The sequence below is a fragment of the Zingiber officinale genome, chromosome 4A, assembly GCF_018446385.1.
Source record: "Zingiber officinale cultivar Zhangliang chromosome 4A, Zo_v1.1, whole genome shotgun sequence".
NCBI classification, from domain to species: domain Eukaryota; kingdom Viridiplantae; phylum Streptophyta; class Magnoliopsida; order Zingiberales; family Zingiberaceae; genus Zingiber; species Zingiber officinale.
Window position 1 is genome coordinate 136,308,365 of NC_055992.1, and position 15,379 is coordinate 136,323,743.

Here is a 15,379-nt window from a genome sequence, read left to right on the forward strand (position 1 = left end):
ACAGATGATACTAAATTGATCCTGCCCGGAATCTGAGTCAGACGAAGACCAGATAAGCTGTCGCTGGTGTCGACGGAGAGACGACTAGGACACCCTTCTCGTATGTGCCTATAAGAATAGACCCCCACCTGGTGTTGACAGACAATGATGATTGAGCTGATGGTACTTGAGCTCTGTGTACACTCAGACAAGCACACGGAACGTTAGAGGCCAGAAACCAAGGAAAAGGTCCCCAGAGCAGGCCCTCTGACGCTCAAGTCAGGTACTTTTTCCCCAGAAGAATAGTATGCAAAGGAGAAAGAAAAATAGAAGACAAGTGCGAATGTGCAAGAGAGCATACCTGCACAAGGGAGAGGACCTCCTTTTTTATATAACAGTGTGTACCTCTAGAGCCTGATTGATGTCAAGGAATGTCCGGTGTCAGGACCTGTCTGGTGATGGAGGATGCGTGACACTCTCTTGTGGACTAGAAGAAGGTTCCATTCACATATGACTACAAACCATTGGAATATTCCCTGATATACAGCAATTATTTCCTGACAGACAGTTATGATTCCCTGACCTTGTTGTCATGTAGCGCATTCTGTCATGCCCGAGCATGACTAGGGCAGCTCGGGATGATCTGTTAGATATAACACCCGGCCTAAGTCTTGAGGGGCAGGGAGAGCTGTGATGAGATCGTTCAAGAGTTGATCGGGAGTTGGCCTACTAAGAGAACCAGGCCTGGGTATGCCAGAGCTGTGAAAACCTGACCAGTCGGAGTAGGTCAGGCATCACCCCGATTGCCACATCCTAATTCAGATCTGGGATCCTGATCTGTAAGCACTCGACCGGGCATCCTGCGTCTGATGACACCGGCGGTCCTACCTCTTCTTTCCCTAGCTACTACTGCTACGTTCTCGTGACTGTTGATTGTCACATCCTCCTGATTGTTAACTGCTACGTCTCCTTGACTTCTGACTACTACGTCTCCTTAACTGTTGACTGTCACATCCCCTTGACTTCTGACTGTCACGTCTCCTTGACTTCTGACTGTCACGTCTCCTTGACTGTTGACTGTCACGTCCCCTTAACTTATAACTGCCATGTCTCCTTGACTCCCAATGACCGAGCCCTACCATTATGCACCATATCAGTTCCAATATTAGTTCTTATCATGATACAAAGTGGTATGCCATTGCCTTTTGTTCTATGTACATTATCGACTTCTAGGCTCAACTATAGATGCTTCACATGTAAATATTGAGTTATTCGTTCTAGTGTAGGGCATTTATGGTGATCCTTTTTGCCCTAGTATTTCGAATGTGATAGTTACACAGGGAACAAGCTGCCATATATTATTCGATGCAATGTTTTTGAAACATAGATTTCAGCTTGATTTGATGATTCAATTTATATTAGCAATTTAGTTACTCGAGTATCAAATTAAAAATCAGTTTAGTTGATGTAGTATTTAGTCGTTTTATTTAAATGTAAGCTATTTATACTTTCCTAGAGTATCTAATAGTGGATCATATATGCTTTTCATAGGATTTCCCTTATTAGTTAATTTTTTAAAAAAAATAGAATTTGAAAGTTAAGTTGATAAATAAATCTGTAACATTAATTTTTTTTATATATTTTAAAATTTATTGAATGTGAATACTTTCATAAATATGTATTTTATTTTATTTTGAGATATATTTCCTAATTATCCCATTTTTGGAAACAAAATTTTATAGATTAAAATAATTATTTCATATAAGTATTATGAAAATAATAGTAGATCATATGCAAATAGTCACCAAGTAAGGGGTATCTAATTAATAATGCTTCTCTTTGATATTGCACCTTAATTTAGTGCTCTATGCATTTGATGATCTAGAAGCAGTGCTGGAAAGATAAAATTGGTGCATAATTTATAATTTCGCTTAGGGCTTTTAAACATCTGGGACTGGCACTAATCACATTCAAACATAGAAGAAATGATGCAAGTATATAGCTTTTGCTAAAAGGTAGACTAAGATTACATTTGAAAGGGAAACCATTTCGCTCTGGTCTCTTTTCAATACCGATGACACAAATGATTAGTCTGAATGATTTGTCCACAGGAATCATGTAACATAGAAACTATTTTTAGGTCCAAAACAGGGATAAATTAGACAATTACTGAGCACATGATGACCAGGATCCTGAGGACATCATGTGCTCAGTTGAACAAAACAGGTACAAAATTATCTTTTTGACCTTGGCAAGTGAAGTCCAAGAATTCTAAGTCAGTATGCAATGAGTGATTAGCATAATTAGGGATGAGCTCGGCGGTCTTGGTGGTGGTTTGGTGACCCAAGAAACGTATCAACGATTCAAAAGTGGAGCTACAGTTTGACAACTCGAAGGTAGTTTGAAACAGTTATAAAATGAAATCCATGGATTGGACGAAGAAAGCGACTTTTCATGATCCAACAAGGTCCCAAATTGCAGCACTGCAGCATGTTGCTCAATTTTTCATTTGGGCTCTTTTTTGATAAGGGATCTGATCTGATCCAACTATACAAGTAACTAAAAAGAAACATAAATGAAGAGTCTGAATTACTTGTTCTCAGGAATCATATAACAAAGGATTTATTTTGAAGGAATTTTCAAAAGCCATGATGGCCTTAACTCATTACTTAATCCAACTTAGCTCAAGCTTATGATGACCAACCAGGATTCTTTTTCATCATTCATAAGTGGTAAATTGTAAAATTGCTTTTGAAGTTGTCGTCAGAAGTGCTCAGTTTCCACTTCAGAACTTGTCTCAGCTTCATAGTTATGTTGCAGTGCCAGAAAGCTTGGATCTCAATTGCAGTCGCAAGCAGGCCTCAAAGTGGGGATAGTTGGGTGTGCACAATGGAAGAACTGGCACATTCATCCGAACTATTCCTGCCGATGAACAGCGTCTTTCATCACTAGTCTCAGCCATCAACTGCACATCTTCCATCCATCAGTTGCTCTTCAGAAATCCTCTTCTACAAATTGACCTGTTTCTCCGAGAGAATGCCCATCCTGCTGCATGTTCAAGTAAGCCATAGGATTTCTTCTCAACCTAAGAGGTGGTTGAGAAAATACATACAGACTTATAAATGCAAACAACACTATACAAATCACACTTTCACCAGTACAATTGAAAAAAATGCAAATATAAATACATACAAATCACACCTTCACCAAATATAAAGTAAGCAAACCAAATGTAGAAAGAAGCAAATGCAATCAGCACCATACAAATCACAACTTCACCAGTACAATTGAAGAAAGCAAGCTTTTTTTCAGCACCATCCTGCAATAACAAACAAAGGTGTTTGAAAGAATTGTAAGGTTACACGGCAAGGAGGATTCAGAAGAAGATAGGCGAATTGCCTTACTCAATTAGAAGGAATCTTTGCATCATAGTTGTAGGGATCCTTGGTGTAGAACATATACTCTTGGCTGGAATATGTTTGGATTTTGACATTGGGAATTTGCTTGATGATGTCCCAATTCTCATTGCCCTCCAAACAGCTCTTCAGCAGTTGCAGATTGCACTGCATCTCGAATTTCCTCAGACTCCTTTGAGTGCTTGCCGTGTTGTTATGCTGCTCGATCAAGCCAAGCAGCCACTGCGGGAGCTGCTCCGTTTCCTCTGAACATATCAACGCCAAATGCTGCAGCTTGCCGAGATTCTCCACGCACTCCAAGCTGGGACAGCCATCCACCGCAAGATATCTTAATGACGGGATGTTGGAAATCTTCTTCAACTCTATGCCATTTGTGACCTCGAGCCTGTAAGCCAAGGCGAGGTTGTCGATCTCACCTAGCTCATATGTTTCGTGCAAGCACAGTTGGTTGAAGTTGGTGGCTCGACAGAGGCCCTCAGGAAGAGCTCTTAGATTTGGGCAGTCGATAATATTACAGGTCCTGAGAATTGGAAACAACTTCACAGCAAGAGGTGTTCCATTGAATGTCCACTCCTCCCATGAAGGCATGTCTTGGAATTGGAGCATTTCGAGTTTGGGAAATGCAGAGCTTCTTGATCCGAGAAATTGGGACCCAATGGTCGTTATGGCGGTTGCACTTTCAATACGGAGGTACTTGAGCTGAGGCAGTGTACCCAAGGGAGGGAGCTTTGTACAACATGGCAACCTAATAAGCTTCAAATACGTCAAGTTTGGAAAAGATTCAGCCAAGGAAGAGGATTGCATCCAGATCGGGAACTGTCGGCCGGGGTACTGAGAAAAGAGGAGGTCGAATATGGTAGATGAAGGCTGAGTCATTTCATTGCATATCCTCTCAGCTTTACTGATTTGCTCCTCACTCCATCCTTTATCTTCTTCCTCACTATCCTCCTCATTTTCATCTTCTTTCTCAGTCTCCTCATTTTCATCTTCTGCTCCAGAGCCATCATCATCACCATCACCCATGTCCTTGTCTGCATCTCCATCATCCTTGCCATCGCCTTCTACTTCTTCATCAGCTTTAGCATCTTCCTCCTCATCTGGTCGCTTCCATCCCAGCACAAGCTCCATAAGAAAAGGCATGTTTGCAAGTGCAGAGGCTCCTCCTTCCGCCCTCTCAAGCCTATAAATGCTCAAGACTCTCAACTCGGATAGATTTTTCAGCTCTTCTAAATCGCAACCTTCTTCAGAGGCCGAGCCATTCTGACCAACCATAAATCCCTCGAGGTTATAGAAGTTTTCTAGTTTCCCAATTCCCTTAGGCACATGAGTGAGCATTGGACTATCTCTCATGTCAAGCCATCTTAGATTATGCAACTTAGTGATGGACACGGGAAGTCTTTCCAAGAACTCACACTCTGAAATATTCAGACTCTGAAGGTTTACAAGGTTCCCGATAGATGTTGGAATCTCACTTATATTTGTTCCATCGAGATCTAGATATCTTAAATGTAGTAGATCTCCAATGCAATCTGGAATCTTCTCAATTGATGTTTTTGTGAGATCCAGAACTCGCAAACACGGTAATGCTCGCAGCACACTATCTTCGATAGTCTTGGTTTTAGGGGAATCTGTGAGAATTAGAGTTCTCAAACAACCTTGTCTTAGAACTTGAGCTGGTAACACTAGCTTAGGCCCCATACAAGAGATTGACAGCCGCCGAATTTTAATGTTATCATCTACTTTGAATTCTCTACCATGTCGATATAAAATTCCTTCCTCTCTCATTAAATGTGCGCCGAGAGATCGAAAGTGATCATGCATAGAGAAGAAACTCTTGGACATATCCAAATCTACATCAACTTCCAAGAGATTCCTACAAAGTAGCTCCCTGTAAATTTCCTCCCCGATATCTTCCTTTGTTCTCTGTTTTTCAGTGGGAAGATCCCTCCTCAACTTATCTTGTTCATCCATAATAAGACCTTCGGTGACCCAAAACTGAACAATCTCCTTAGAATACATATCTTTTTGAGGGTACAAAGAGCAATAGAGAAAACATTGTTTTAAACTAGACGGTAAGTCTTCGTAGCTCAAATATAAAGGCCTAAGTTCTTCCTTAATCTGATCCATGTTCCATGCATCACTTTGAAGAACTTCCTCCCATTTTGCCTTGTTTTGTTGGTATAGAACTCCAGCAATAGCCTTGATTGCAAGAGGCAAACCATCACATTTATTGACAAGTTTAATTCCTATTTCTTCAAAGCTTGATATCTGATCCTCATCTCCTTCACCTTCAAACGCTAAATGTTTAAGCAAATTCCAACCACTTTCATCATTCATTTTTTCAACTGGGTAGATATAGGTAGCCTTCATTAACGTTACTACTTGTTCTTTTCTTGAGGTAACTAAGACCGTACAACTTGCTGCACCTTTCATTATAGGTATTCTTAAACAATCTGCCCACACAGATGAATTCCATACATCATCTAGCACAATGAAAGTATTCCGTGTGAGAATGGACACAAGTTTATTTTCTAATTCTGCTTTACTTTTTCCTTCAAGAATTTCTCCATTGGTTTCACTTCCTTCATCAAACCTAATTAACTTTTTTAGCAAATCAATCTCAATATAATTTTTAGAAACATACAACCATTTTCTATTTGGAAAATAATCTTTGATCCGCTCATCCTCAAATATTTTTCTTGCCAGAGTACTCTTTCCGATTCCTCCTGTTCCCACAACTCCAAAAACTCTACACTTTGGATTTTTCTTAACTATCCAATTAATTAATGTTTCAGTAGCAGTTTCTATCTGAGTTCCTACAATATCTCCTTCAACTTGTAGGTGAGATGTCTCATGTGTTATCACTCTATTAACATATTCAACTGGTACTTTGGTTGCCCAATCCAAATTATTTTTTATGACGGTATCTTTTTTCAAATCTTCTATCTTACTATTTAATGCTATAATTTGGTTGGCAATATCATGGCGATATTTAAGGCACTGAAAGCATGAAAAGAGATAGCTAAAAGGGATGCTTACAGTCGATGATCCTGACAAAGCTCGAGCTTTCAATAACATCCCCCCTTCAATTATACAGAGATCAATAATATCATCAGCATCATACATGAGGTCCTTCAATTTCTGCATCCAGATGTCAATTTCATCATTTCCATGTCTCTTTTGCTCTGCTTGTCGGAGATATCCATTGATTGTCCCCAATCTTTCTTGAAGGGCTTTGATCTCCTTGTCGACGCCAAGCACCTTAAAGATCTCTGTCTCCATCATGTTCGTTGTGGCTGTGATAAATTTTGAGATAAAGAAATCTAAGACCATTGCCATTATTGGTATATGGAAGAGGAAAGGGCTCACAAATTTTGGGGTGTGATATTTGTTTTGCATGGAGAAAGTGTTAGTGCCCTAACGACTATATATAGGCTCCAAACAATTAGAAAATTGACATTAATTTTCTATTTAAAAATTATGCATTTGCATTTGTTATGAATTAAGTGGTGATGCTATGAATGTTGACATAATGAAACATAAATGAAATTTCAATTTTAATGTCAATTTGCTTTGTTAAATATTATTTAGTTTATGTACTTACAAACTTAAAAGTTTAAATATATCCATGTAAGTTAAAGTTATTAAATTAATCATTAAGATAAACATCAATAATTAATGAACAGTAGTTGAATGCCTATTAAAAAAATCGACAACTAAGATAATCTTTTCTCTATATCTATTTACTGTCTTCATTTATTATTTCCATTTTTTATGAAGGAAATAACTAAAAAACTTTAGTAAGTATCGACTATTGCACGTTAAGAGCTCATCAAAGGTTGTACTCACAAATAATTAATGAGCTAAAATTGAGATGACTTAAATTAAAAATGACCTGTTCTACAGTCATGTTAATTAATGAAGAGTTTTTGTCATTTTTCATTGTGCAACTAGCTCATGTATCTATCCATATGATGTTTTACCCACTTAATATACAATCCACTTGCTCAATTATTGGATATTTATATTATTAATGAAGAGAAGTTGAAATGCATGTTAAAAAAGCAATAAAATTCTACAAGTAAGACCATCTTTTCTATATATCTATTCACCATCATATTTTACTAATTCATGGAGGAATTAATTAGAGAATTTTAATTATAGACTATTGCACGTTAAAAAAAAACAAATGAACTTGGTAATATTGAATATGAGATAATTGATTCAGTCTCATAAAAGTTTTTCATCGATTGTCAAGGTCAATTGAGAAGTTAGTGGATGGTCCAGAAGTCTAATATCTTATAATTGTACTCATTATTTAGAAGAAAAATCTCTATAAATACACTATAGTTAAGAATTGAACTACGAGTATTTTGATGATAACTTAGGCTCTCTCACTATACCATAATCCTGGGCAATTATTGCACATTAACAGCTCATCAAAAGGTGTACTCACAAATAATTAATGAGCTAAAGTGATGATGACTTAAATTAAAATTGATTTGTATTATATTCAAGTTAATGAAGAGTTCTTGCCATTTTTCATTGTGCACTAGCTCATATATCTATCCGCATGATGTTCTATCTACTTAATATACAATTCATTTGCTCAATTATTAGCTTAGAAATTATTAAAAGCCAACATTCAAGTTATATATATATATATATATATATATATATATATATATATATATATATATATATATATATATATATATATATATATATATATATATATATATATATATATATATATATTGATCTTGTCCGAGTGTTGAGTCGACGGACGCTGGGGACGTGGCGCTCTTTCGGACTCCGCGTAGACCTCCGAGTGATGTGTACCTCTAGTGAGAACCTGCAAGCACAAAACCGAGACAGGAAGGGGTTCTCGGCGACGGCCCTCCGGCGCTCAAGTTAGCTCCCAGTGGCAGAAAATCGAAGTAAAGAAACGAGACTGTAGCTACAGTGATGAATAGTGCATACCTCCGTCGACGTCTGGAGGTTTTTATATAGGACTCCCGGGAGGCGTGTGCATGCTTCCCAAGACGTGCACGCTCCTCAAAGCATATCTGGAATGACTGTGTCAGAAAAGCATGTCTGTCGTCATACCTCAATAACTCGAGCATATCCCTAATGTGACAATGGAAGCTTTCATCGTACGATTCTCTGTCTGATCGGGCCGCTGACCATGCTGTTTGTCAGCGACGTCTGTCTCGAGGAAGATATCGCCAACCGCTCCTTTTTTCCTCTACTGGGTCGGGCCGGAGATCCGCTCGGCCTAAGCCTTCGTCGCGCTGAAGCTTTCCTGAACCGAGCCAAACGGGCGTCCGCTCAGCCGATGGTCCGCCGGCTCGATCCAGCATCCTCGAGCGTAGGATCCTCATTTGCTCAGTCAGGGCTGTCTGTAGCTCGGTCGTTCGTAGCACCGTTCGACCATTCTTCCATCTGCACTTGTGCCTTGTGAGCGTCAGAAGCTCAATGCTTGGTCGAGATGTCATAAGTCTGGTTCGGAAATTGCCTAGGGCGATCGGTCAGGTGGGTCTTCCCAATCGGTAGAGTTCTTGACTTTGACCCTGACGGTGTGCTTGACCCCTATACGGGTGGGCCCCTCCTCTACCACCGGATTATGTGCCTCCCCTTTAAGTCTAGTCGAAGGAGGTCATAAGTCCAACTGATTGGACTCTAGTCTAACGACCCAACGGCCGATCGGCCGTGATACAGATGACATTCCGATCGGCCCCTTAGAAGGTTCCGGTCGGTCCTGATACTACTCCCAGGTGCAGATCGGTGTCATGCTCGCTCACACTTGCGAAATTTGATGTGAATGCTGGCGTCAACCGAGTCTCCTCAAAATTCGTGCAAATCTTCATCATTAAGGCCGAGCACACGGCCACGCCTCATGATGGCGTTCATTAAATGTGCCCTAATGGGCGCTTGCCACGTGGCGCTGCCACCGTCATCCGTCGATCGAAGGGTCAGGGGTGATGTGACAGACGACGGTTCGAATTCAACAGTCAGATGAATGCGTCGATTTCCGTGACCCAGATCGGACGGTTCTGCTCGGCCGAGCTCGCCCTTTATAAGCTCACTACACCGACCCGTGTTTCACAGTCGCTACTTTGTGCTCGCGTGCTTCGGTGATTCTTCACTTAGTGCTCCGACAACCCTTCGTCTAGCGCTTCGGCGACCCCTTTTCTTTCTATAAGCCTTTCTTCCCATTTCTGTTTCTCTGTTATTCCCTTCGTCCTTTCATGTCGTCTTAGTGCTTCGTCGACCCCTCGTTTCTTCTCTGTTCCTTGCTTTTTTAGGTTCTCCAGTCGCCTTTTCCGTCGAACTTTTCGCTTGCCTCTTTAACTATTCCGACCATGGCCAGTTCCTCACAACCAGCTGACCCGCTCCCGGCCCGTGGTACACTACCATGGAGACTTGGTTTGACGCGGGCGACACGGCGAGCCACGCCAATGCCTTTGACACCCCCCCTGACCACGAGATTGTTTTGGCTTCTCCCTCCGATCGGCCGCATGACCCGCCGCGCGGCACGATTTACTTTTTCCGTGACCAGTTCGTAGCTGGTCTGCGGTTCCCTATTCACCCCTTCATCATCGAACTCTGCAATTACTTTCGCGTTCCGCTCGCCCAGCTAGTCCCTAACTCTTTCCGCCTTCTGTGCGGCGTAGTTATCCTATTCAAAGTCCACAACATCCCTCTCAAACCTCAAGTATTTCACTACTTCTACTATCCCAAGCAGTCCGAGTTGGGAACTTATCTCTTCCAGTCTCGGATCGGCTTAGTCTTTTTTGATAAGACGTCCTCCTCCAATAAGCATTGGAATGATTGTTTTTTCTATGTGCGACTTCCCGAGCCGCCTCCTTTTCGAACCAAGTGGCAGACCGGACTTCCTCCTCCACTCGAGCTGAAGCGGTACAAGACCCGGTCGGATTATCTTCACGCAGCCAACCTGCTAGCCGGCCTGAAGCTTGATATCCACAGTTGCTCCCCAAAGGCGTGATGTACGCGTTCGGATTGAGTCCGATCCAAATTAAACTCCCGAGCAGCATGGGTAAGAATTCTATTACCTTTTGTCTTTTGAATCTAACTGATTTCCTTTTTTCTTTTGCAGCTAACATCATGATGAGATCAGTAGTGGACAGGAAATTGAAGCTGAAGGCCGACACGGTCGAGGCGGCAGCGGCTAAAGAGATAGAGCACCTAGGCATCGCGTCGGTCGGCTCTCATGAAGGTGAGAGCGGGGAAGCCCGTACCGCCGCTGGAGAGTCTGCTGATCGGGCTCCTCTTACCGAAGTGGTGGGTGAGGCCACTTCCTTTGCCTGGCAACCAGCCGCTCGGGACGAGGCCTCCGAACACTCGGGAGACGAGACCCCGCTAGCGACCCGCAAGCGACATCGGACGGAGATGCCTTCCCGCTGGGCCACTTCTGCGATCCAAGCGTCGGAGCAGACAGGCGCTCCCTCTACTGGCGTTGATCCTGCGCCTGTGGAGGCAATTTCTTCAGACCGAACCCCTTCGCAACTCGATCTGCCATTGGATCCTATCGATGCGCAGCCGGTCAGCTCTTTGCCTCTAGCCCGTCCGAGGATCCGGCGCTCCGGTATTCTATCTGCTCCGACCGACCAATCTTCTGGTCCCTCAGCGTTAGCTCAATCTACCCCGAGCGGACGCCGAGTGGTCAAGGCTGTCCTACACCTCCCCACAGAGGAATTCCTGGAAGCAGCCGATCGGTCGATGGCCCCTGAGCATCAGATAACCATCCGCGGGCCGCTCACCAAGACATGGGAGGACGCGCGGGCTTGTGTCGCAATGATGATTCCCGGTCAGCTCGGCAACAGCTATATGCAACATGCCACCGGCGTAAGTTTTTTATCATTCTCATTCCCGCTGTGTTTCCGCTCAGTGCTTAATGTTATTCTTTTTGGGTGCAGAACTGGGTGGAGAGTGTGGTCGTGAGTAATCGCTTGGCCATGCTAGAAGAGGAGCTGAAGAAGTTCAAAATCTCCAGTGGAACCCCAACCCAAGGACCCTCGTACGTCGAGCTTCGGGCCGAGCTGGCCAAAACTTAGAGGCTCCTGGAGGACGAGCGACACAAATCCTCCAGCTTGCAGACTATGGTGGATCGGCTCGAGACACAAGTCAAGACATACGACCACAAGATCGAGTTGGCCACCAATAGAAAAAATAGAGCTATTGCCGACCTGGATATCAAGGATACTGAAGCTCGAGCCCTGGAGCAGTGAGTTCAGGAGTTGGCCGATCTACTAACCGCCGAGAAGAACGGTCGTTCGGCGGAGGCGACCAAGCTTTGGGAAGAATTGAAGACTTTTCAGGACGCCCTAGATGCCTCCCGCTTGGCTCTGAAGGAGTACCAAGATGTCGAACCTAGTCGCTTCGTTGTGGCGAGGCAGAATTATATCCGCTCGGAGGAGTTTATCAAAAAGACGTGAGAGCGGCACGTCAGCAATTAGTTGATCATGTAGGCCTGGGCGGGACACTTGATTTTGATTATTATTAAATCTGCTAGCACATCTCTCGCTCTTGGGGACGCTGCTCGGCCTACGATTTTATACTTTGAAAGTGTGGTTTTATAGTCGTCACTCGACCTTGGGGTTTGACGTCATTACTCGACGGTCTTCAGCGCGGGGTATTCATGATCACCGCTTCGAACCTGGGGTTTAACGTCGCCGCTCGACGGTCTTCAGCGCGGGGTATTTATGGTCGCCGCTCCGACCCTGAGGTTTAACGTCGTCACTCGACGGTCTTCCAGGCGGGGTTTTTATAGTCGCTGCTCCGACTCTGGGGTTTAACGTCGCCACTCGACGGTCTTCAAGGTGGGGTCTTTATAGTCGCCGCTCCGACTCTAGGGTTTAACGTCGCCGCTCAACGGTCTTCTGATCGAATATTTATGGTCGCCGAGCTGACCGTGAGGTTTATAGTCGTTGTTCGACTCTTGGGTTTAACGTCGCCACTCAACAGTCTTCTGATAGGATATTTATGGTCGCCGAGCCGACCTTGAGGTTTATAGTCGCTGCTCGACTCTGGGGTTTAACGTCGCCGCTCGACGGTCTTCAAGGCGGGGTTTTTATAATCGCCGCTTCGACTCTGGGGTTTAACGTCGCCGCTCGATGGTTTTCAAGGCAAAGTTTTTATAGTCGCAACTCTGACTCTGGGGTTTAACATCGCCGCTCGACGGTCTTCCAGACAGGGTTTTTATAGTCGCCGCTCCGACTCTGGGGTTTAACGTCGCTGCTCGACGGTTTAGTGGAAATTTGCCGTTCGGCAAAAATTTTGCGAAGCTTGTTTTATTCGTCCTGCATTTCAAGAGCACAAAAAGTGCAATGTACAAGGCACAATTTACCAAGGCACACCTTTCATCCAGCTCGGTATGGCTGAAGGTTGTTTGCATTCCAGGGACGATCCAATGGCCGTCCATCCTCGTCTTCTAAGTAATATGCGCTCGAACGGAGCATTTCCACAACCTTGAATGGTCCAGCCCATGGAGCCTCCAGCTTGGTGACGTCACCGACCAGCTTAATTTTCTTCCATACGAGGTCGCCGACCTGAAAAGATCTAGGAATTACCTGTCTATTGTAGTTTTGCCTCATTCTCTGCCGATACGTCGTTAGCCGTACGACAGCTTTGGCTCACGTCTCGTCCACCAGGTCCAGCTCTAAGTGCCTCCATTCGGCGTTGTTTTCGTTGCAGCTCTGGATCCAATCAGATTCTACTCCGACTTTGACGGGGATAACAACTTCTCCTCCATACACAAGGTGGAACGGGGTCACTCCTGTTCCTTCCTTGGGCGTTGTTCGGATCACCCATAGTACACCTGGCAGCTCATATACCAAGCTTCCCCTTTCATGGTCGAGCCGAGCTCGAAGAATCCGTAAAATCTCCCGGTTGGCGACTTCAGCTTACCCGTTGCTCTGGGGGTATGCTACGGAGGTGAAGGCCTGTTGAATGTCGCACCCCTTGCACCATTCCTTGAGTTGTTGACCCGAGAACTGCCTCTCATTGTCCGAGATGAGCCGACGCAGAATGCCGAACCGATAGATAATATGCTGCCAAATGAATTTTTTGACCATTTGCTCTGTCATTTTTGCCAACGGCTCGGCTTCGATCCACTTGGAGAAATAGTCGACTGCCACCAGTAAAAACTTTCGTTGCCCGGTCGCCATGGGGAATGATCCCACGATGTCCATGCCCCATTGGTCGAACGGGCAGGACACGGTGGATGTCTTCATCTCCTCAGTTGGTCGATGTGAGAAGCTGTGGTATTTCTGGCAAGACAGACACGTGACGACTGTCCGAGCGGTGTCTTCCTGGAGTGTCGGCCAAAAGTATCCGGCTAGAAGAATCTTTCTGGCTAGTGAGCGGCCGCCCGGATGCCCTCCGCAAGACCCTTGGTGAACTTCCTGTAGTATGTAATCGACATCCTCCGGGCCCACGTACTTAAGCAAAGGCCTGGAGAAAGATTTTTTTGTAGAGCTGACTAGCCCTCCTTCGAAGCAAATGTGCTTCCTCCCGGTCGAAGGGTGTGGCTCCTGACTTTAAGAACTCAGCTATGGTCGTTCGCCAGTCATTGGGGAAGGCGAGCCCTTCCATTCAGTCTATGTGAGCTACCAGGGATACCTGCTCGATCAACTGTTGAATGACGATCGACGATATTGAACTGGCAAGCTTAGCCAAGCCATCAGTAGTTTGATTTTCCGCCCGGGGGATCTTCTGGATGACTACTTCATGGAAGTTTGCCTTTAACTTTTCGAAGGCATCAGCGTAGAGTCTGAGCCTGGTGTTGCTTATCTCGAAACTCTCGGTGAGCTGCTGAGCGACTAACTGAGAATCTGAGTGGATCAAAACTCTGCCAGCTCCCACATGCCGAGTGGCCTGCAAGCCAGCTATGAGAGCCTCGTACTCAGCCTCGTTGTTGGTCGCCCGATAATCCAACCGCACAGAGAGGTGCATCCGCTTGTCCTGGGGGGAGATAAGTAGTACCCCGACCTCGCTTCCTTGCTGAGTGGATAACCCGTCCACGTATATCCTCCAAGTGGCCTCAGGCTCGGGATTCTGCATCTCTGTGACGAAATCTGCCAAGGACTGGGCCTTAATGGCCGTCCGGGGCTGATACTAGATGTCGAATTTGCTAATCTCTGTTGTCCACTTGATTAGCTGTCCGGACGCCTCGGGGTTAAGGAGGACTCTTCCCAGGGGACTATTGGTCATTACTATGATGGTGTGCATGAGGAAATATGGGCGGAGCCTCCGAGCAGCGAGTACTAATGCAAACGCGAGCTTCTCGAGACCGGTATAGCGGGATTCAGCGTCTTTCAATATATGGCTCAAGAAGTACACAGGCTGCTCCTCACCGTTCGGTCTTACAAGAGCCGAACCGATCGCATGCTCGGTCGAGGACAAGTAAATCCTTAGGGGCTCGCCGACAACTAGCTTGGCTAGCACAGGCAAGTTGTTGAGATAAGATTTGAGCTCATCGAACGCCTGATCACACTCCTTGTCCCATCAAAATTTCGTGGCTCGGCGTAAAATTTTGAAAAAGGGCAAGCTCCAGTCAGCAGATTTTGAGATGAACCTTGATAAGGTTGTTATCCGCCCAGTAAGACACTGAGCTTCCTTCAGGCTTCTTGGAGGCGGCATATCCTGGAGAGCTTTGACTTTGGCAGGGTTGGCTTCAATCCCCCGCTTGGTGACAATATATCCCAAGAAACATCCACTCTTTGCGCCGAATAGACACTTCTGGGGATTTAGTTTGATTCCATATGTTCAGAGGGTCTAGCAATTCTCCTTGATATCTGCACAAAAATCAGTAGCTCGGAGGGGTTTAATTAGGATATCATTGACGTATACCTCCATAGTGCGGCCGATCTAACTTCGGAACACTTTGTTCATGAGGCGCTGGTAGGTAGCCCATGCATTCTTTAGTTTGAATGACATGACATTGTAACAATACGTGCCAT

The 15,379-nt window shown here is 44.5% G+C and overlaps 1 protein-coding gene across 3 annotated transcripts; it reads right to left on the bottom strand.

The window, feature by feature from the left end:
* Positions 1–2,648: 2,648 nt before the first annotated feature.
* Positions 2,649–6,816, bottom strand: LOC121971380 (putative disease resistance RPP13-like protein 1). 3 transcript variants are annotated; one of them, XR_006109123.1, is made up of 3 exons: positions 3,384–6,816; positions 3,181–3,298; positions 2,649–3,064 (listed from the first exon to the last, which is right to left on the bottom strand). XR_006109123.1 is itself a non-coding variant. In XM_042522626.1 (3 exons), the coding sequence occupies exon 2, from the start codon at positions 5,826–5,828 to the stop codon at positions 3,384–3,386; it is 2,445 nt and encodes an 814-aa protein (XP_042378560.1). In that variant the 5' UTR covers positions 5,829–5,878; positions 6,435–6,816; the 3' UTR covers positions 2,649–3,298. The 3 variants fall into 3 exon arrangements, 2 of the variants coding, with proteins under 2 accessions (XP_042378560.1, XP_042378558.1); XM_042522626.1 differs by having other exon boundaries at positions 2,649–3,298; positions 3,384–5,878; positions 6,435–6,816; XM_042522624.1 differs by having other exon boundaries at positions 2,649–3,298.
* Between the last annotated feature and the right edge of the window lie 8,563 nt (positions 6,817–15,379).